The sequence below is a fragment of the Helicoverpa zea genome, chromosome 13 (genome assembly GCF_022581195.2).
Source record: "Helicoverpa zea isolate HzStark_Cry1AcR chromosome 13, ilHelZeax1.1, whole genome shotgun sequence".
Taxonomy (NCBI): domain Eukaryota; kingdom Metazoa; phylum Arthropoda; class Insecta; order Lepidoptera; family Noctuidae; genus Helicoverpa; species Helicoverpa zea.
Window position 1 is genome coordinate 11,007,707 of NC_061464.1, and position 23,049 is coordinate 11,030,755.

At 40.7% G+C, this 23,049-nt stretch overlaps 3 protein-coding genes across 3 annotated transcripts; all 3 read left to right on the forward strand.

Annotated features, from left to right (window-relative positions):
- Nucleotides 1-1,661: 1,661 nt before the first annotated feature.
- On the forward strand, nt 1,662-9,160 carry LOC124635885 (carboxypeptidase B-like). The gene is made up of 7 exons (XM_047171839.1): nt 1,662-2,109; nt 2,353-2,562; nt 2,644-2,743; nt 2,895-3,002; nt 7,443-7,457; nt 7,621-7,809; nt 8,504-9,160. The coding sequence occupies exons 1-7, from the start codon at nt 2,042-2,044 to the stop codon at nt 9,119-9,121; spliced, it is 1,308 nt and encodes a 435-aa protein (XP_047027795.1). The 5' UTR covers nt 1,662-2,041; the 3' UTR covers nt 9,122-9,160.
- Nucleotides 9,161-10,999: 1,839 nt separating this feature from the next.
- LOC124635937 (carboxypeptidase B-like) lies at nt 11,000-13,850 on the forward strand. The gene is made up of 6 exons (XM_047171899.1): nt 11,000-11,276; nt 11,480-11,689; nt 11,771-11,870; nt 12,022-12,144; nt 12,308-12,496; nt 13,194-13,850. Exons 1-6 carry the CDS (start codon nt 11,209-11,211, stop codon nt 13,809-13,811), a joined length of 1,308 nt encoding a protein of 435 aa, XP_047027855.1. The 5' UTR covers nt 11,000-11,208; the 3' UTR covers nt 13,812-13,850.
- Nucleotides 13,851-20,098: 6,248 nt separating this feature from the next.
- LOC124635938 (carboxypeptidase B-like) lies at nt 20,099-22,947 on the forward strand. Its single transcript, XM_047171900.1, has 6 exons — nt 20,099-20,375; nt 20,579-20,788; nt 20,870-20,969; nt 21,121-21,243; nt 21,407-21,595; nt 22,291-22,947. The coding sequence occupies exons 1-6, from the start codon at nt 20,308-20,310 to the stop codon at nt 22,906-22,908; spliced, it is 1,308 nt and encodes a 435-aa protein (XP_047027856.1). The 5' UTR covers nt 20,099-20,307; the 3' UTR covers nt 22,909-22,947.
- Nucleotides 22,948-23,049: the final 102 nt, after the last annotated feature.

A 23,049-nucleotide genomic window follows, 5' to 3' on the forward strand; every position in this document is an offset into this window, starting at 1 on the left:
GCATGCGTGAGAGTGTATTCTAAATTTTAATTTTGTACAATTGCTAAGAAATTGGTTAAACCTTGTTTTGGACTAATTGCTGGCAGAAAGTTCGTCGGTGTTTTGAAAAGTTTTTGAAGTGATTTTCAGAAAACTGATAATGCAGTTTTAATTAATGATTTATGTACCCTTTTGTTAGATAAAACATTTTTGAAAAAACTATGCGTATTTGATAAAATTTTCACCTGCTCTAAATGGGCTATACTGATGATTGATGGCAATGTTAAGAGTTTCAGTATTTTAGTGTGAAGCATTCTACTGTTTAAATATTGTAACCACGTGTTTTAAAATATCGCTTTTTCATAATTAAACACTATTTAGAGGAGTATCAGTACTTTGGGCTGATGATTGAAACGATGATTTCGCTGAAAGGGAGTCAAGAATTCAAAATTTTTGACCAAACGTATGTTTCTTAAGAAATAAACAGATAGCCAATTATTGTTATGACTTAAGCAGGAAAGTGCTGTAGATGCTAGGAAATCTCGGTGCAGTCAAGTTTATTTAATAAAATGTCAGTGGGATGAAAACACGCTATTTGAAGGCTCAGACTCATAGATCTTTGGAGGTCTACGGAGTTTCCGAAAAGACGAGGTTGTTTGAAAATCAGTAATTACGAGACCTTAAGACTTCGTGCTCATAGTCTATGCGCTATTTTCTTTAAAAAAATTATTAAATATTTGCTTTAAAAAAATGTTAAAGTCCAAAAGGAGACGAGTTGTGATCGGCACTGCTTACTTTAAATTGGTTTTGTCGCAGCCCAATGTACTGATACTCCTCTAAATAGTGTTTAATTATGAAAAAGCGATATTTTAAAACACGTGGGTACAATATTTAAACAGTAGAACGCTTCACACTAAAATACCGAAACTCTTAACATTGCCATCAATCATCAGTATAGCCCATTTAGAGCAGGTGAACATTTTATCAAATATGCATAGTTTTTCAAAAATGTTTTATCTAACAAAAAGGTACATTAATCATTAATTAAAACTGCATTATCAGTTTTCTGAAAATCACTTCAAAAACTTTTCAAAACACCGACGAAATTTCTGCCAGCAATTAGTCCAAAACAAGGTTTAACCAATTTCTTAGCAATTGTACAAAATTCAAATTTAGAATACACTCTCACGCATGCTTGGCTAACCCTTTGGATGCTAGAAACATACTACAATCATTAAAACCCTTTGAAATACACGTAAAGTCCTTAAAACTAAGATTTCGCATAGGTGCCCGCTTTTTTTGCAAAAGAGTGTATTTCCAAAATAATTATTAAAATTATTGAAATAGATACTAACATTATTAAGGTCAAGCAAGTACTGTCCCAAAAGTAGCTGAACAAGATAAGCGTCAAAAGTACATTAACACACGGCAACATTAAAAATATACTTTGTTAACCTAATTTTGTATTTACTGCTGTTTAGTGACTTTTGATACAATGATGTTCAGCGACATTTGGATTGATGGTGTACAGCGACTTTAGGAATACTAGAGCACAGATACTTTTGAAATACTCGTGTTTAACGACTTTTGTAAGTTTCTGGTGTACAGTCTATTTTGTTTCCTAGTTGCGACTATAACTTATGGCATTTTATTGTGAACAGGTGTTTTGTCATGTTGATTCTGTTCATCGACTTTTGGTGCTGACTGTACTTTTGTACTAAAATATTAATTAAAGGATTTTTTCTACTACCTAATGTTTCGAAAGTGAACCATGCTCATGCTCTATTCTAAGACAACTTACACATGTCAGCTAGACATCACAACACTTTGATAAATCTTTCATCTCTACATCCCAAGATCTGCATCGGTGTTTATATTACAATATTTGGCGGTATACTTACTGAAAGAGTGCGACGAGTACGACAGATTGTAATCGGCAGGATTAGTGATATTAATTAAAATCTAATATGTTTATCAGATGCTCTTGTACATAAAATGAAAGGATTCCAGAAATTGTTGCTATTTTATTATAAAGTGGCTTAACTGTCACATCGTTTTAACCATGAAATACTTATTAGTATTCTGTTTCTCTGTGGCCGGGGTGCTGGCTAAACATGAAATTTACGATAGGTAAGATCAATTTGGTTTCTTCCTCATCTAAACTAATATATCTGTCGCCAATCCGGACCCTTTTGGATGACCTTGGCCTTGTCTCTTAATATTCCAAATTAAACATAACAACTGGATGATGAATTATTAGTTTTCCTGATTTTTCGTTATAAACCATGACCATCCACAAGATTCTTATTTACCTTTTTGCTGAATCGCCCTTCAATAACATTTGATTCACACAAATCTTCAATTTATTTTCAGACACGCCGTTTATCAAGTAGATGTTACCTCAATGGACCAAGTCAAACTGGTCCATGACTTCGAAAATGATTTGATGCTCGATGTCTGGTCTGATGCTATACCCGGACGCCCTGGCAAAGTCCTCGTCCGCAAATTCAAGAGGGAAATATTTGAAAACTTCCTCAAACAGTCTGGAGTGCAATACAAGCTCAAAGTTGAAAATATTAAAGAGTAAGCTTGAGAAGCTAACATTGATGCAGATTGAAACAATGGTAATGAAAAACAAACAAATAAACATAATTTCGATTTCAGACAGCTAGAATTGGAAGATCAACTCCTGGCCGCAGCTGCAGCTAAGAGCAACAGCTCAAGATCGCGTCTGTCCTTTGACACAATCCACAATTATGAAGCGGTAAACAAAAGCTTACATTATTGCTGTATATTTTTCATAACATTCCGACTTACGAAAAAAAGAAGTAGAACATAAATTGTACAGAAGCACATACTTAGTCTAAACTATAAACAGGACATTCATAACAAGAATACTAAACATTATTTTACAGGTCGATGCTTACTTACAAGAGCTTGCAAAAGAATTCCCAAACGTTGTCACCGTTGTTGAAGGAGGAAAGAGTTTCGAAGGCAGATCCATCAAGTACCTCAGAATTTCTATTTTATTCTTTATTGTACACAAAAACATATAAAAAAAAGACACACAACACAGAGAAGACATGTACAAAGGCGAGCTTAACCCAGAACTGGGTTCTCTAACAGCAAACCTTAGAGCGATAGAGAGATGCGATAGGGAAGAGAAAATTTAAAGTGCACAACATTAAACAAAACAAAGATGAAACTACATAACATAAAATATATACCTATAAATAAAACATAAAATATAATAAATAAATAAATACATACATACAAATAAGGTCATGTTGACAGGAAATGTTCTTTAGTTCGTCTCCTGAAGACATCTAACGACTTGCTCTCACGTATACTGTGAGGCAGAGCGTTCCAAAGCCTCACAGCGCGCACAGTGAAGGATCCATCATAACGGCTCGAAGTATGAGGAGGGATACGGACTAGGAGAGATACAGAGGAGCGACAGGGTTTGCCTCTGGGAACAAGGAACTCAAAACGTTCCCGAAGATAGCTCGGAGCGTTGGGATTATGAAGAAGAGAAAAGAGAAAAGATAGAATATGAGCATCTCGACGCTGCCGAATTGGCAGCCACTTCAGCTGGCTCCGAAATTCTGACACATGGTCGTATTTCCGGAGGCCAAAAATGAAGCGAATACACAAATTCTGCAGACGCTCGAGTTTGTCAAGAAGTTCTTCAGTCGCATCAAGAAAGCAGACATCAGCATAATCTAAAAGAGGGAGAAGAAGCGACTGAGCGAGAGTAATTTTTGTCGGAAAAGGCAGGAACTTCTGGAGACGTTTGAGTGACTGAAACGAGCAAAAAACCCTTCTGCTTACTTCCGCAATGTGTGAACCCCAGGATAAATGACAGTCCATAATTACCCCCAAGTTCTTGACCGCAGAGGAGTATGGGATGGCAACGCTATCATATGAAACCGGTGGTGGAGAAGACAGCTTATTAAGGAAATATCTGCCACCAATAATGATAGCTTGTGACTTGGCAGGATTGACTAGAAGTCCGAAATCCTTAGCCCATCGACTTATGTTTCTAAGATCATTATTGATGGCATCAATTGCTTTCGGCAGCTCTTCAAGTTTGAAGTGTTGATAAAGCTGCAAGTCATCTGCATAGAGATGGTAATGCGAAACTAGTGACTTAGTGATGGCGTTTATAAAAACGGAGAAAAGTAATGGAGAGAGAACGCCACCTTGAGGAACACCCGCAGCGAGTTCCCGCCACTCAGAGGAAGCCTCATCAACGCGAACCGACTGTGAGCGACCTCGAAGATAAGAGTTGAACCACCCCACAGCAGAAGGAGATACATTTAGTGAGGATAGGATACCTAAGAGGATGTCGAAATCAACTGAGTTAAACGCACTGCTAAAATCCAGCAAAACCAGTACAGTTAAAAGCCCCTTCTCCATAGCCAGCCGGATATCATCAGTAATTTTGATGAGAGCCGACACTGTACTATGGCCAGGGCGAAAACCAGACTGGTATGGACTTAGCAGGCTGTTAAAGGAGAGATAACGAGAAAGTTGATTGTTGACAACACTCTCAAGGACTTTGGATAGAATTGGAAGTATGGATATAGGACGATACTGAGACACTGAGGATGGATTGGAGACTTTGGGCAAGGGCAACACATGAGCTTTCTTCCAAGCCGATGGAAAGGAGCTAGTGAAGAGGGAATAATTGACTAGGTGGAGAATGACAGGAATGATGATATTAAGGATAGGAAGTAGCATTTGTAGGTGAAGGCCGTCATCCCCGACAGCTTTTGTGGAGATGGATAGAATGGCACGTTTGATATCTCCCTCCGTAGCCGGGTGGAATGAAAACGAAGTACATTTAGGCAAAGAAAGTTTTGAGAGATACTGAAGAGTAGACGATTTAACGTTGTCGTCCAGCGTTACTGGTGACTTCGAGAAATGGTCATTAATTGTGTTGAGGTTTAATTCGGGAGCGCTATCATTAGCGACCTTCCCGATACCAAAAGTCTTAAGAAATTGCCATACTTGTGCTGTGTTGAAGTTTTTAATGGAGTTGTGAATATGGCGTCTCTTCGCATCTCTGCACAGACGACTGCAGCGATTACGTAATTGCTTGTAAAAAGACCAGTTCTCCTCAGTTGGATCCCTTCTGTAGCGTCGCTTAGCCTTATCCCGTCTTGACATTTCCTGTTTTATACTGTCAGATAGCCACGGGGCTGGAAGGTGTTTGACTCTGACTTTTTTAACAGGTGCATGTTTATCGTAGAGTTCCAACACTAACTTGTTAAATTCAGATACCATGGAATCCACATCAGTGCAGTCGTAAACAGGAGACCAGTCAATTCTGCCCGCATCCTCCATCAAACGATCCATATCAATGTTCTTGAAACTGCGAAGGAAAAGAAACTTGGATTTACGCTTAGGAGGACGAATCTTATAAGATAGAAACAAAAGGTCATGATATGAGAAAGAGGCAGGAAGTTGACCATGAGTGGCTACTTTGCTAGGGTCTGATACTATTATAAGATCTAGAAGAGAGGGATTACAGTGAGGGGCGTGATGAGTAGCATTAAGCTGAAGAATGTTCATATTGACAGAAGAGACAAGAGATCGAAGTTTACGGCTGCGCACATCATCCTTAATTAAACAGGTGTTGAAGTCTCCGAGGATAATAGTGTGGTCATAACAGGGAGTGAGAGATTCAAGTTTCGACTCAAAAGAAGAAAAGTAGTCGAAAGTGCACGAAGGATTATAATATACACCTAAAAGTATTTTGGCACCATTAAAATTAATTTCGATAAAGAGATGTTCAGCAAATTTAGAGTAATCGCTCGGAGACTTGTCCACAATGTGATAGGAGATATCACCACGTAGATAAATGGCGACCCCTCCGCCTCCCTTGCCAGTTCTGTCATTACGGACAAGTTTGTAGCCGGGCAAGGAATATTGGGTGGAGGGAAGTGCTGGTTTGAGGAAAGTTTCAGATACAAGGATAGCTTGAACAAGGTTTGAGTCAAAAGAGGACAGGAGATCAGCATGATGAGCGGGAACACTTTGAGCATTTATGTGGACCACATTGAAAAATTTACTGTAGGGAGAGAAAGTAGTAAACAGTTGATCACGCAGATGCACTGAATCATCACTGAACGCACTGGCAAAGCTCTCGTCAGATGCACAAGAAGACGAACAAGAAACAAAACTGTCATCAAAATTGTCGAACATGACAAATAATTATTGACAAAAATATATATATATATATAGAATAAAAATAAAAAAATAGAATAAAATTAAAATAACCTACTATTCAAAACATCCTCGATGCACTCGCTAGTTATAATAAGTATAACAATACATGGATGAAAAGGTTCGTATCTAAATATAGTTTCCGAACGAATTCAGGTATAGAGGTAATCTGTGGAAGATGTTGTCATAAAAACTATATAAACAAAAATGTTAGGTGACCGACAATACAAAACAAAAAAAATATATATATTATTTTGCAGGCTTTTTCGGTTTAGACGACCCACTGACCGGTTTCTTCCCTGATGGAGACTTGTTGGACAATGGACTTTCCCGTGTGCCCACTGTCAACTCGCTAGCAGAAACAGCCGACGTCGGAAACTGCCTTGTCAATTGCTGCAGTTCATCTGGGGATTCTATTTTTCGCCGTGACTTATCTGGCAGCAGTATCACCACCTTGCCTTCAGACGTCCAGCACTGCCTCACCCCAAAATGCTTGCGGGCGGCAAGGAACGCATCGTGTCGGGGTTTGGTCAGAAACTCCGTGAAGACCAATCCAGAGCCCTTCAACATGGTCTTGCTTCGCCACACTTCACTGCGTAGACTGAGGCTATGGAATCTGATGAGTAGAGGACGTGGCTTACCCGTCGCAGTGCCCAGACGATGACATGAGGCTATATCCACCGCAGAAATGTTGGTCATCTTCAATTTCTCTGTAAGAACTATGACTGCCTGAGACACATACTCTTCATCCTTCTTTTCCGGAAGACCATGTAGAAGGAGAACTTGCCTGCGTGAGGCCATCTCATGCCTGTCCAGACCCAGCGTCAACAACTCCATCTGCAGTTTGAGGGCACTCATAGTCTTCCATACCAGACACTTGAAGTCAGTGTAATCCCGGGACAGGCTGGCAATGGATTTATGTGGGGCTTCATTGTTGCTCACACTCTTCAGCTCCTCTTCATATGCTGCCATCCGTGATGTAAATGTGTTGGACAGTTCTTTCATACTACCAGCAAGTTTTGTGTAGAGCTCCATTGTTATATATTATGTTGAAAGTGTAATTATAGTGATACACCTGAGAGTTTTATATAAGTGAGTGCATCTATGGATAATGCCACTATTTAGTGCATATGCACAGTGAAATAAACAATATTTGTATTTTTAAACAAAATAAAACTCAGGAGCAATTATAAAAGTTGTGCTCTTTTCAACTACCCTCAGAAGAAAAAAAAACCACCAACTTCCAGGTAAGATTCATTTCAAAACCTTAAAAAATTAATCATTTTATCAAAAAGCTTAATTTTAGCCTTTATTTCAAGGTTGACATCCAAAGTACGTTCAAAACTAAATTCCAACTTGACAAAACCTTTTTTGTAAATTGTATATTAGATTAGTATTTTCCTTTTCTAGGATGCCAGCAAGCCCGTGGTCATGATGCAGTCTCTCCTCCACAGTCGTGAATGGGTGACCCTCCATGCGACTCTCTACGCCATCCAAAAACTTGTCATTGATGTCACAGAATCTGACCTGATCAACAATATCGATTGGATCATCTTGCCTGTAGCCAATCCTGATGGTTATGTTCACACTTTTAACGGTGTAAGTATTCATTCTTAAAGTATTTTTTTTCTGGTTTTAATTTTTAGGTTAAGTGGGCATTAGGATGATATTTGGGTCATTTTGGTTCATTTAATTTAATTCCTACTTATGCATAGTTGTGTCTTTGATAGTTGCCTAACTCTTTAATTTGAATGTATCATCTTCCTGTAAATCGCAACTGTATTTGGGGTTTTCGCAGCATGTTTTTTCCTTTCATACTTTTCCATCTGCCGTCATCTCCCAAGTAATATTCTTTCTAATGACATCCAATTTCACACAATCCATGCATCGTTTCTTCGGTCGTTCTCTTCCCCTATACCCGCCCACTTCATGCTCATCACCATCACTCACGGCTTTTACGACACCCAAGGGAGAGAGATGTGGAGGTTCTTTTCTGATCCGGGACCGTCACGGAGACTATAATCTGAATGATACGATAAAAATGTAATTTAAAGTTATTAACTACCAATGAAACACGTGCCTGAAGAAGTAGGCAGACAATTAATTATCACCATGTTTTGTAGATATACCTACTACTAAAAGATTATTTTATTATTGGAACACAACATGCAATTTTGTGACGTCAATAAAGAAGCGTTTGCTAAATTGAAGCCCTCTTCAATTAAAATAAAAATCTCACCATCGCACTTTTTCTTTCTTTTGTGTATATGTATCTATGTTTTGAATATTCCAGGGCCGTCTCTGGAGTAAGAACCGCGCCACCGGCTACATGATCGCCAACTTTTGCGTGGGAGTAGACCTCAACAGTAACTTCGACGTGAACTGGGGCACAGCGTCCAGCTCCAACGTTTGCTCTGATATCTTCCACGGCAGAAGCGCCTTCTCCGAACCCGAAACCTGCGTCATCAGGGACATCATCGCCGAACATCGCAACCGAATGTCCTTATTCCTTGACATTCATAGCTTTGGCAGCATGATCTTGTACGGTTACGGCAACGGAGTTCTCCCCTCCAATGCTTTGCTTCTTCACTTACTCGGAGTCCAAATGGCCCAAGCTATCGACAGGGTCAAATGGTCTACCAACAAGGACTATATTGTTGGTAATAGCTTCCATGTGCTGAATGCTGCGTCTGGTATTGCTAGTGACTACGCCATGCAAGCTGCTGCCCCATTCTCGTACACCTATGAACTGCCTACTAATAGAAACAACAGTAGTTGGTTATTAGAAGGATTCCTTGTAGACCCTCATTTTATTGAACAAGCTGGCTTTGAGACTTGGGAAGGTATTAAGCTTGGTGCCAGAGCTGCGGCCGCTGCTGCTAAAGAATTGAAGAAAGTCAGTGCTGTTTAAGATTATTTTATACTAATTAAATTATTTTTGATACTGCAATTTTGTGGTTTTCTTCGACACCATTTAGGTTTTTAATGTTGTTCCCATTGAGTTTACAAATCATCGCACCAGATATTACTTGATCGCACTCTACAGTCCATTATGACCCGATTGTATGCCGTAGGCAGAAGCTCGTCATTCGTGACATTTCGTCGTTGAATATTCATTATTCATACCCAGACATTTTTGTGTTGAATAAATACAATTTGGATTAAGGTCTTGTAATTTTAATATCTTCATCATCATCAATAGTCTCGTTATCTCAACGAGACTATTGATGATATGTTTTGAAATTTTCATTAATTTGTGTTCCAATCAATAAAATGACACACTTCACGGACATAACTTTCTCATGTTATCTGTAATAGATACAGTCCGCGCGGAACTAGTTGGCCGCGCCTTAGGTATAGGTATGTGAGCGGTGGGGCGGAGAGGCGAGGGCACTTGCTCTCATTACTCAGTTAGGCACCGTACTTCGTGGATAGAATAAAATAGAAGTTTATTGTTTCCAGCAAACAGAAAAAAAACTTAACATGGAGGCTATAATACCGAAAGCAAAAGGTTCGAGCGTTAGCTTATGCTCAGGCTTCCCAAAAGGAGTTGCCGAGCGTAAATTTTCAGCTCGAACCCTTGACTCCCGTTTACAGTAACACCAAAAGAACGATAAACGTACATTTTTAACGCTGTGATCAAACATTACAGAAAATAAAATAGAATAGGAAAAAAAGTTTGTCGGTCGTGGCTTTTTAAATATTTGTCGGAGCTACATCAGGATAGCACTATTGTCCGACATCAGCTAGGGTAATCGTACAAAGAGATAACTCAAAAAAACTCAAAACTCAAAAACGTTTATTCAAATTAGTCAGAACAAAAGATAGACCCCAAAACGCCCGCCCTTCACCACTTCCTATGTGTTTTGGCTGGGGAGAAGAAGTGGCGCAACAAACTCCCCAGCAACACAAGTCTGTCTGTTCATCATCATCATCATCATCATACCATACGATACACACAAATTTAATTTCACTAGACACTTTACAATAAGTTAAGGTACTACAACGCTAGGCAATAACACTAGGTGCACTAGACAGTTTCATGACGACTCAACGAAGACTCCACGAACACTCAATGAAGACTGAGCTCCCCGGACGCCACGCTAACCACCACAACTCTGCCAAGCGCGACAAAATGTTGTTTCACGGAAACGCCACCAGAGGGCGCGCTTGCGTCTCGTTTAGTGTACGTACTAATGACCGTCTCCGACATATTAAATTAGGATCTTAGTAAAATAATAAGGGATATAATGTGTAATTTGAAAATACAGCTTATTATAGATAATTATTAAGTATTTTTTTGTGTTTACACTTGTTTTTAAAATTGAATGCATTTTTAATATTTCTTAAAGGTGGGGGAATATTATTCCATATTTTCGATGCTGTATATTTGAAGCTATAAATATCCCTGTGTTTTGACTTATATATCTGAGTATCGTCTGCATGTAGGTGGACTTAACAGTATTGCAGGGTCTTTGGAAAGTCGGCTGTCAAAATAAGGAAGAGTAACGGACTCAAAATAGTGTCAACACTCTCTAATCTCATGTGCATTGCGTGCAATAAGCAACGCTCCCCTCACCCCTGTCGCCACCTATAGCGCAGCCAACTACTTCCGCGCGCACTATAGATGACGCGCACGCAATTTTTTTATTTCACTTTTTTACACCATCTGTCATAGTGTACTTCATGATTTTTTCATTCGAATGACGTCATCGATATTCATCAAAAGCGCGATTGCTTTTTTATACCTACTACAACTATCTTGATCAAACTTTGAAACGTAAATAATTACATTTCTCCTTAATAAATAAATAATCTAGGATAATGATTTAGTAGCCGTAATCAATTGCGAAGTACGACAGATTGTAATCGGCAGGATTAGATATATTAATTAAAATCTAATGTCTTTATCAGATGCTCTTGTACATAAAATGAAAGGATTTCAGAAATTGTTACTATTTAATTATAAAGTGGCTTAATTGTCACATCGTTTTAACCATGAAATACTTATTAGTATTCTGTTTGTTTGTAGCCGGGGTGCTGGCTAAACATGAAATTTACGATGGGTAAGATCAATTTGGTTTCTACCTCATCTAAACTAATATGTCTGACGCCAATCCGGACACTTTTGGGTGACATAGCCTTGTCTCTCAATATTCATTGTTTAACTTAAAAACTAGATTATGAATAAATAGTTTTCCTGATTTTTCGTCATAAACCATGATCATCCACAACATTTTCTTCACACACATGTTCACTTTATTTGCAGACACGCCGTTTATCAAGTAGATGTTACCTCAATGGACCAAGTCAAACTGGTCCATGACTTCGAAAATGATTTGATGCTCGATGTCTGGTCTGATGCTATACCCGGACGCCCTGGCAAAGTCCTCGTCCCCAAATTCAAGAGGGAAATATTTGAAAACTTCCTCAAACAGTCTGGAGTGCAATACAAGCTCGAAGTTGAAAATATTAAAGAGTAAGCTTGAGAAGCTAACATTGATGCAGATTGAAACAATGGTAATGAAAAACAAACAAATAAACATAATTTCGATTTCAGACAGCTAGAATTGGAAGATCAACTCCTGGCCGCAGCTGCAGCTAAGAGCAACAGCTCAAGATCGCGTCTGTCCTTTGACACAATCCACAATTATGAAGCGGTAAACAAAAGCTTACATTATTGCTGTATATTTTTCATAACATTCCGACTTACGAAAAAAAGAAGTAGAACATAAATTGTACAGGAGCACATACTTAGTCTAAACTATAAACAGGACATTCATAACAAGAATACTAAACATTATTTTACAGGTCGATGCTTACTTACAAGAGCTTGCAAAAGAATTCCCAAACGTTGTCACCGTTGTTGAAGGAGGAAAGAGTTTCGAAGGCAGATCCATCAAGTACCTCAGAATTTCTACCACCAACTTCCAGGTAAGATTCATTTCAAAACCTTAAAAAATTAATAATTTTATCAAAAAGCTTAATTTTAGCCTTTATTTCAAGGTTGACATCCAAAGTACGTTCAAAACTAAATTCCAACTTGACAAAACCTTTTTTGTAAATTGTATATTAGATTAGTATTTTCCTTTTCTAGGATGCCAGCAAGCCCGTGGTCATGATGCAGTCTCTCCTCCACAGTCGTGAATGGGTGACCCTCCCTGCGACTCTCTACGCCATCCAAAAACTTGTCATTGATGTCACAGAATCTGACCTGATCAACAATATCGATTGGATCATCTTGCCTGTAGCCAATCCTGATGGTTATGTTCACACTTTTAACGGTGTAAGTATTCATTCTTATAGTATTTTTTTTCTGGTTTTAATTTTTAGGTTAAGTGGGCATTAGGATGATATTTGGGTCATTTTGGTTCATTTAATTTAATTCCTACTTATGCATAGTTGTGTCTTTGATAGTTGCCTAACTCTTTAATTTGAATGTATCATCTTCCTGTAAATCGCAACTGTATTTGGGGTTTTCGCAGCATGTTTTTTCCTTTCATACTTTTCCATCTGCCGTCATCTCCCAAGTAATATTCTTTCTAATGACATCCAATTTCACACAATCCATGCATCGTTTCTTCGGTCGTTCTCTTCCCCTATACCCGCCCACTTCATGCTCATCACCATCACTCACGGCTTTTACGACACCCAAGGGAGAGAGATGTGGAGGTTCTTTTCTGATCCGGGACCGTCACGGAGACTATAATCTGAATGATACGATAAAAATGTAATTTAAAGTTATTAACTACCAATGAAACACGTGCCTGAAGAAGAAGTAGGCAGACAATTAATTATCACCATGTTTTGTAGATATACCTACTACTAAAAGATTATTTTATTATTGGAACACAACATGCAATTTTGTGACGTCAATAAAGAAGCATTTGCTAAATTGAAGCCCTCTTCAATTAAAATAAAAATCTCACCATCGCACTTTTTCTTTCTTTTGTGTATATGTATCTATGTTTTGAATATTCCAGGGTCGTCTCTGGAGTAAGAACCGCGCCACCGGCTACATGATCGCCAACTTTTGCGTGGGAGTAGACCTCAACAGTAACTTCGACGTGAACTGGGGCACAGCGTCCAGCTCCAACGTTTGCTCTGATATCTTCCACGGCAGAAGCGCCTTCTCCGAACCCGAAACCTGCGTCATCAGGGACATCATCGCCGAACATCGCAACCGAATGTCCTTATTCCTTGACATTCATAGCTTTGGCAGCATGATCTTGTACGGTTACGGCAACGGAGTTCTCCCCTCCAATGCTTTGCTTCTTCACTTACTCGGAGTCCAAATGGCCCAAGCTATCGACAGGGTCAAATGGTCTACCAACAAGGACTATATTGTTGGTAATAGCTTCCATGTGCTGAATTCTGCGTCTGGTATTGCTAGTGACTACGCCATGCAAGCTGCTGCCCCATTCTCGTACACCTATGAACTGCCTGCTAATAGAAACAACAGTAGTTGGTTATTAGAAGGATTCCTTGTAGACCCTCATTTTATTGAACAAGCTGGCTTTGAGACTTGGGAAGGTATTAAGCTTGGTGCCAGAGCTGCGGCCGCTGCTGCTAAAGAATTGAAGAAAGTCAGTGCTGTTTAAGATTATTTTATACTAATTAAATTATTTTTGATACTGCAATTTTGTGGTTTTCTTCGACACCATTTAGGTTTTTAATGTTGTTCCCATTGAGTTTACAAATCATCGCACCAGATATAACTTGATCGCACTCTACAGTCCATTATGACCCGATTGTATGCCGTAGGCAGAAGCTCGTCATTCGTGACATTTCGTCGTTGAATATTCATCATTCATACCCAGACATTTTTGTGTTGAATAAATACAATTTGGATTAAGGTCTTGTAATTTTAATATCTTCATCATCATCAATAGTCTCGTTATCTCAACGAGACTATTGATGATATGTTTTGAAATTTTCATTGATTTGTGTTCCAATCAATAAAATGACACACTTCACGGACATAACTTTCTCATGTTATCTGTAACAGATACAGTCCGCGCGGAACTAGTTGGCCGCGCCTTAGGTATAGGTATGTGAGCGGTGGGGCGGAGAGGCGAGGGCACTTGCTCTCATTACTCAGTTAGGCACCGTACTTCGTGGATAGAATAAAATAGAAATTTATTGTTTCCAGCAAACAGAAAAAAAACTTAACATGGAGGCTATAATACCGAAAGCAAAAGGTTCGAGCGTTAGCTTATGCTCAGGCTTCCCAAAAGGAGTTGCCGAGCGCAAATTTTCAGCTCGAACCCTTGACTCCCGTTTACAGTAACACCAAAAGAACGATAAACATACATTTTTAACGCTGTGATCAAACATTAATAATAATAATAATCCCTGTTGCCCTCTTGTTGCTTTTCAGTGACTGATTCCCGGGGGCCCAGTAAGTGAGTTGGCGAGTCTCCACCTGCCATTTTAACATGTATTTAATACATTGTCATCGGCAGGTGCCATAGTTCCCGTAGTTTCCCCATTCCTAGTCCATTAGCATCCCATCACAATAGCCTAAGTAGTTTTCATCCATAGTTAGCAATAGTTTAGCACAGAACCGGGGATTGTCCTTGGGTACATTTCTATAGTGTATACAGGGATAATCGTCGGTTTTGTGTTACCATTTCATTAAAGTTGCCTCAAAAGGGCTTCAGCGTGTTGGCTTCGGCCCCACGTTCGCCTTCCAAAAATCCGGGACTCTGTAGTCCCGTGGTCGGTTAGAGACATACAAAATAATAATAATAATCCTTCCACGCCGATTTCGGCAACGGCGACCACTTCGACCCTAATGGCGTGCGTGTGCTCTCATGTGGCTGGAGTATCCAATTTTGTGCGTGAAAGTCCGCGCACACTGCGGACATGTCAGGGTACCAGCCACAAAGTTGTAGTTGATAGCTACAGGTGGTCGAGCTTTCAACTCATCTCGTTTGGCATCCAACTCAGAAAGTCGGCGTGCTTCAAAGTCAAAGACTTTGGCTTTAACGCGGCTTCTCCAGTCTCTGCGGTTGGATGCCAGATTCTCCCACTGAGACGGGTCAATGGAACAGCTTTTCATGTGACGCTTCAGCACATCCTTGTATCGCAGCAGCTGTCCGCCACGTTTCCGCTTGCCCTCCTGCAACTCGGAATAGAGGATGCGCTTGGCCACTCTAGTATCCGGCATGCGCAGTACATGCCCGCACCAACGAAGCTGTCTCCTCATGAGGTATGCTTCAATGCCACCTACATTGGCTTTCCTCAACACTTCTGTGTTACGCACACGATCAAACCAACGGATATTTAATATTTTGCGCAGACATTTGAGGTGGAAGCGGTCTAGTTGCTTGATGTGGCGTCGGTACGGTGTCCATGTTTCCGCTGAGTAGAGTATACAAGGCAACACAACTGCCATATACACAGAAACCTTTGTGGATATCTTTAGGTCATGGGAGCTGAAGACCTTCTTGTCGAATTTGCCGAAAGCAGCGGCTGCAGCACCAATTCTGCTATTGATTTCGGCGTCAAGGTCGCACTTTGCTGTTATAGTGCTCCCCAAATATCGAAATTTATCGACCTGCTTCAGGACATCTTCACCAAGCATAATGGTCAGTTCTTGACGTCCGTGATTATCTGAAGACATTACTTCTGTCTTTTTGATGCTGATTTTTAGACCAAATGTACAGCACTGCTTGTGAAGGTTCGTGACTAGCTGTTGCAGGACTTCAGGGGATTCAGCCACGAAACAGAGGTCATCTGCATACATAATGTCCTGTATATGTGCATAGGACACCTTTGTGGTCGCCTTGAGTCTATTCAGGTTGAAAAGTTTGCCGTCAGTCCGATAACGAATACGAACTCCTTCAGGAGAAGAATTCAATACTTCCCGGACTACAACTGCGAAATATAATGCAAACAATGTGGGAGCCAGGACACAACCTTGCTTCACTCCACAGGTGACGGAGAAGAAGCTCGATTGGTCATCTTCAACCGCTACACAACATTGCATGTCATCGTGCAGGAGTCGCAGGAGTCTTATGAACTTCTCTGTACACCCCAACTTTCTCAGTACCTTCCAGAGGGCCTCGCGAGGGACGCAGTCAAAGGCTTTTTCCAGATCAATAAAGCAGAGATACAAGTGCTGTCCCTGCTCTCTACTTTTTTCCTGGAGTTGACGGACTGCGAATATTGCCTCACAAGTTCCTCTGTCTGGTCTGAAACCAAATTGGGTTTCCGGCAGAATCTTTTCAGAGAGGTTCCTGAGGCGGTTTAGAAGTACTCTGGCGAAGACTTTTCCAGAGACAGAGAGCAGTGAAATACCGCGGTAAGAACCACATTCCGACCGGTCGCCTTTGTTCTTATAGAGAGCCCTGACGCGTGATAACTTAAAAGTTTCAGGAACTTGTTCTTTCTCCCACATAAGCACAAACATTTCCCAGACGCGCGAATGCAGTTCCTCGCCGCCGTACTTCAGAAGCTCACCTGGTATAAGGTCTAGGCCAACCGCACGCTGATTTTGCTGTTGTTTGATGGCACAAAGCACCTCATGTTTAGACAAGGCATCATCCAATTCTTCTGCTATTTGAAGTTGAGGCAAACTGTCTATGTAGTGTAGATCGGCTGTTCGATCTACATTAAGAAGATTATTGAAGTGTTCTGCCCAACGATCTAACACTTCATTTTTGCTTTTCAGCAGACTTTTACCATCCAGCGACTTCAGTGGTACCTTTATGAAGTTGGTGGTACCCAGGAGATTGCGAATTTCGCTATAGAAATCACCGAGCTGATTACTATCAGCAAGCGACTGGATGTATTGAGCCTTGTCTTGCCACCATTTATCTTTAGTGTGTCTCGTGAGTTTACGCAACTCACGGTCACACTCTCTTATAAGTGCGCTGTTATTACTGCGCCTGAGAAGGTCTCGGTGTTTGGCAATAGCTTTAGAAAGAACTTCGTCGTTCTCATCAAACCAGTCTTGCTTGCGTTTATTTTTTAGCCCTATGGTGTTAATGGCTACGTCAAGAATGGACGACGATAAAGCGTTCCAGTCTGCATCAATATCACCGGTATTTTGATGAGAGTGTATATCACATGCCAGCGTTTCAGCGTATTTGCTTCGGGGTCCCGGATGTTTGAGTTTCTCAATGTTTATGTTCTGAGGCTTTTTCCTGCTAGCCCTGAATGGTCGCCGAAGGCAAAGACGCAGTTTGGTGACAATTAGTCTATGGTCCGTCCAGCAATGAGCACCGCGCATAACACGAGTGACTAGGACCTGAGAGATGTCTCGCTGCCTCGTGATGGCATAGTCAATGAGGTGCCAGTGCTTAGAACGTGGGTGCATCCACGTAGTTTTGTGCTTAGCAGCAAGGCGAAACATGGTGTTTGTGATTGCAAGTTGGAATTGAGCACATAAACTAAGCAGCAACTGGCCACTAGAGTTGATGTTGCCTACCCCATGTCTACCCAAAACTTTAGGCCACGCTTCATAATCTTGACCAACTCTAGCATTGAAGTCCCCTAACAAGAGAATCTTTTCTCTGTTCGGTATTTTATGGAGACATTGTGTAAGTTCTTCATAAAATTTATCCTTGATGTCGTCAGAACTACCTAGCGTCGGTGCATAGACACTGATAACATTAAGGAAATTGTCACCGTCTAAGTGAAGGCGCGATGTGGTTATACGGTCCGAGATGTGGATTGGACATTCTTGAAGTGTCTTCACAAGATTATTCTTGATCACAAAACCAACTCCCGACCTTCTTGGTTCTGTTGCAGCAGTGCCCTTCCAGTAGAAAGTGTAGCCACCGCCATGCTCGACTAGCTCGCCCTCATCGGCAAGGTGGGTTTCGCTTACAGCAGCTATATCAATGTTGTAGCGGCGGAGTTCTCGAGCAACTATGGCTGTTTTCCGTTCTGGGCAGGCGTTTGTCTCGCGGTCGAGAAGGGTGCGAACATTCCATGCACCAAAAGTCAGTAAAGGTGTTTTACGTTTATTACTGTTGTTGTGTCGACCACGAATAAAAAGATGCGGAAGCAGCCGTGGTTACTGCTATCCAAAGAGTGTTTGGGGTGAGCATTTTTTTAGGGCACCTTTTCTAGCCCCCTCCCAGGCTGAGCAAGGAAAGCAGTGCTCCCCTAAAAAGGGCTGCTTTGTCGCTCTGGGTGCTGTCGGATTCCCTCTGTCCCCCCAGCTCAAAGAGAAAACGACCACGGCATGTACTCACACCCCCAGAGCCGCTAGTGTGCAGGTCTCAGACAAAGCTCAGGTTGCATCAGCCCGAACCTCTCTACCTCAACCTATCGCCACTAGTCTTCGCCAAATCGGGGTCCATTATACGGAAGCAGTCAGATGCGCAGGATATATTACAGTGCTCAAACATACGCGCAAACGCAAGAGCACTCTCTCGTCTAACATCCCTTTATCCGATGGAACGGTGAACCGCTACGATCGGAGAGATGTTAGATGCAGCAGTTTGACATACGATAGCTTGGGAGATGTTGTTACCAAGCGCCGGCGCCGACGGTAGCCGCCGCGCTACTGACGGCGCTCGCCGCCGTGCGACACTGTGGCGCCCTCCAGCGGACACGCCAGGTACTGTGGAGAGCCTGCTGGGGCACACGTCCGGCGCCGGCGGTGACCGCCGCGCTACTGACGGCGCTCGCCGCCGTGCTCGACACTGTGCACGACACTGTGGCGCCCTCTAGCGGACACGCCAGGTACTGTGGAGAGATGTCAAACATTACAGAAAATAAAATAGAATAGGAAAAAAAGTTTGTCGGTCGTGGCTTTTTAAATATTTGTCGGAGCTACATCAGGATAGCACTATTGTCCGACATCAGCTAGGGTAATCGTACAAAGAGATAACTCAAAAAAACTCAAAACTCAAAAACGTTTATTCAAATTAGTCAGAACAAAAGATAGACCCCAAAACGCCCGCCCTTCACCACTTCCTATGTGTTTTGGCTGGGGAGAAGAAGTGGCGCAACAAACTCCCCAGCAACACAAGTCTGTCTGTTCATCATCATCATCATCATACCATACGATACACACAAATTTAATTTCACTAGACACTTTACAATAAGTTAAGGTACTACAACGCTAGGCAATAACACTAGGTACACTAGACTAGACAGTTTCATGACGACTCAACGAAGACTCCACGAACACTCAATGAAGACTGAGCTCCCCGGACGCCACGCTGACCACCACAACTCTGCCAAGCGCGACAAAATGTTGTTTCACGGAAACGCCACCAGAGGGCGCGCTTGCGTCTCGTTTAGTGTACGTACTAATGACCGTCTCCGACATATTAAATTAGGATCTTAGTAAAATAATAAGGGATATAATGTGTAATTTGAAAATACAGCTTATTATAGATAATTATTAAGTATTTTTTTGTGTTTACACTTGTTTTTAAAATTGAATGCATTTTTAATATTTCTTAAAGGTGGGGGAATATTATTCCATATTTTCGATGCTGTATATTTGAAGCTATAAATATCCCTGTGTTTTGACTTATATATCTGAGTATCTTCTGCCTTAAGTCCACCTACATGGTGGACTTAACAGTATTGCAGGGTCTTTGGAAAGTCGGCTGTCAAAATAAGGAAGAGTAACGGGCTCAAAATAGTGTCAACACTGTCTAATCTCATGTGCATTGCGTGCAGTAAGCAACGCTCCCCTCATCCCTGTCGCCACCTATAGCGCAGCCAACTACTTCCGCGCGCACTATAGATGACGCGCACGCAATTTTTTTATTTCACTTTTTTACACCATCTGTCATAGTGTACTTCATGATTTTTTCATTCGAATGACGTCATCAACAAGGATATTCATCAAAAGCGTGATTGCTTTTTTATACCTACTACAACTATCTTGATCAAACTTTGAAACGTAAATAATTACATTTCTCCTTAATAAATAAATAATCTAGGATAATGATTTAGTAGCCGTAATCAATTGCGAAGTACGACAGATTGTAATCGGCAGGATTAGATATATTAATTAAAATCTAATGTCTTTATCAGATGCTACTGTACATAAAATGAAAGGATTCCAGAAATTGTTACTATTTAATTATAAAGTGGCTTAATTGTCACATCGTTTTAACCATGAAATACTTATTAGTATTCTGTTTGTTTGTAGCCGGGGTGCTGGCTAAACATGAAATTTACGATGGGTAAGATCAATTTGGTTTCTACCTCATCTAAACTAATATGTCTGTCGCCAATCCGGACACTTTTGGATGACATAGCCTTGTCTCTCAATATTCATTGTTTAACTTAAAAACTAGATGATGAATAAATAGTTTTCCTGATTTTTCGTCATAAACCATGACCATCCACAAAATTTTCTTCACACACATCTTCACTTTATTTGCAGACACGCCGTTTATCAAGTAGATGTTGCCTCAATGGACCAAGTCAAACTGGTCCATGACTTCGAAAATGATTTGATGCTCGATGTCTGGTCTGATGCTATACCCGGACGCCCTGGCAAAGTCCTCGTCCCCAAATTCAAGAGAGAAATATTTGAAAACTTCCTCAAACAGTCTGGAGTGCAATACAAGCTCGAAGTTGAAAATATTAAAGAGTAAGCTTGAGAAGCTAACATTGATGCAGATTGAAACAATGGTAATGAAAAACAAACAAATAAACATAATTTCGATTTCAGACAGCTAGAATTGGAAGATCAACTCCTGGCCGCAGCTGCAGCTAAGAGCAACAGCTCAAGATCGCGTCTGTCCTTTGACACAATCCACAATTATGAAGCGGTAAACAAAGGCTTACATTATTGCTGTATATTTTTCATAACATTCCGACTTACGAAAAAAAGAAGTAGAACATAAATTGTACAGGAGCACACACTTAGTCTAAACTTTAAACAGGACATTCATAACAAGAATACTAAACATTATTTTACAGGTCGATGCTTACTTACAAGAGCTTGCAAAAGAATTCCCAAACGTTGTCACCGTTGTTGAAGGAGGAAAGAGTTTCGAAGGCAGATCCATCAAGTACCTCAGAATTTCTACCACCAACTTCCAGGTAAGATTCATTTCAAAACCTTAAAAAATTAATAATTTTATCGAAAAGCTTAATTTTAGCCTTTATTTCAAGGTTGACATCCAAAGCACGTTCAAAACTAAATTCCAACTTGACAAAACCTTTTTTGTAAATTGTATATTAGATTAGTATTTTCCTTTTCTAGGATGCCAGCAAGCCCGTGGTCATGATGCAGTCTCTCCTCCACAGTCGTGAATGGGTGACCCTCCCTGCGACTCTCTACGCCATCCAAAAACTTGTCATTGATGTCACAGAATCTGACCTGATCAACAATATCGATTGGATTATCTTGCCTGTAGCCAATCCTGATGGTTATGTTCACACTTTTAACGGTGTAAGTATTCATTCTTATAGTATTTTTTTTCTGGTTTTAATTTTTAGGTTAAGTGGGCATTAGGATGATATTTGGGTCATTTTGGTTCATTTAATTTAATTCCTACTTATGCATAGTTGTGTCTTTGATAGTTGCCTAACTCTTTAATTTGAATATATCATCTTCCTGTAACGCAACTGTATTTGGGGTTTTCGCAGCATGTTTTTTCCTTTCATACTTTTCCATCTGCCGTCATCTCCCAAGTAATATTCTTTCTAATGACATCCAATTTCACACAATCCATGCATCGTTTCTTCGGTCGTTCTCTTCCCCTATACCCGCCCACTTCATGCTCATCACCATCACTCACGGCTTTTACGACACCCAAGGGAGAGAGATGTGGAGGTTCTATTCTGATCCGGGACCGTCACGGAGACTATAATCTGAATGATACGATAAAAATGTAATTTAAAGTTATTAACTACCAATGAAACACGTGCCTGAAGAAGAAGTAGGCAGACAATTAATTATCACCATGTTTTGTAGATATACCTACTACTAAAAGATTATTTTATTATTGGAACACAACATGCAATTTTGTGACGTCAATAAAGAAGCATTTGCTAAATTGAAGCCCTCTTCAATTAAAATAAAAATCTCACCATCGCACTTTTTCTTTCTTTTGTGTATATGTATCTATGTTTTGAATATTCCAGGGCCGTCTCTGGAGTAAGAACCGCGCCACCGGCTACATGATCGCCAACTTTTGCGTGGGAGTAGATCTCAACAGTAACTTCGACGTGAACTGGGGCACAGCGTCCAGCTCCAACGTTTGCTCTGATATCTTCCACGGCAGAAGCGCCTTCTCCGAACCCGAAACCTGCGTCATCAGGGACATCATCGCCGAACATCGCAACCGAATGTCCTTATTCCTTGACATTCATAGCTTTGGCAGCATGATCTTGTACGGTTACGGCAACGGAGTTCTCCCCTCCAATGCTTTGCTTCTTCACTTACTCGGAGTCCAAATGGCCCAAGCTATCGACAGGGTCAAATGGTCTACCAACAAGGACTATATTGTTGGTAATAGCTTCCATGTGCTGAATGCTGCGTCTGGTATTGCTAGTGACTACGCCATGCAAGCTGCTGCCCCATTCTCGTACACCTATGAACTGCCTGCTAATAGAAACAACAGTAGTTGGTTATTAGAAGGATTCCTTGTAGACCCTCATTTTATTGAACAAGCTGGCTTTGAGACTTGGGAAGGTATTAAGCTTGGTGCCAGAGCTGCGGCCGCTGCTGCTAAAGAATTGAAGAAAGTCAGTGCTGTTTAAGATTATTTTATACTAATTAAATTATTTTTGATACTGCAATTTTGTGGTTTTCTTCGACACCATTTAGGTTTTTAATGTTGTTCCCATTGAGTTTACAAATCATCGCACCAGATATTACTTGATCGCACTCTACAGTCCATT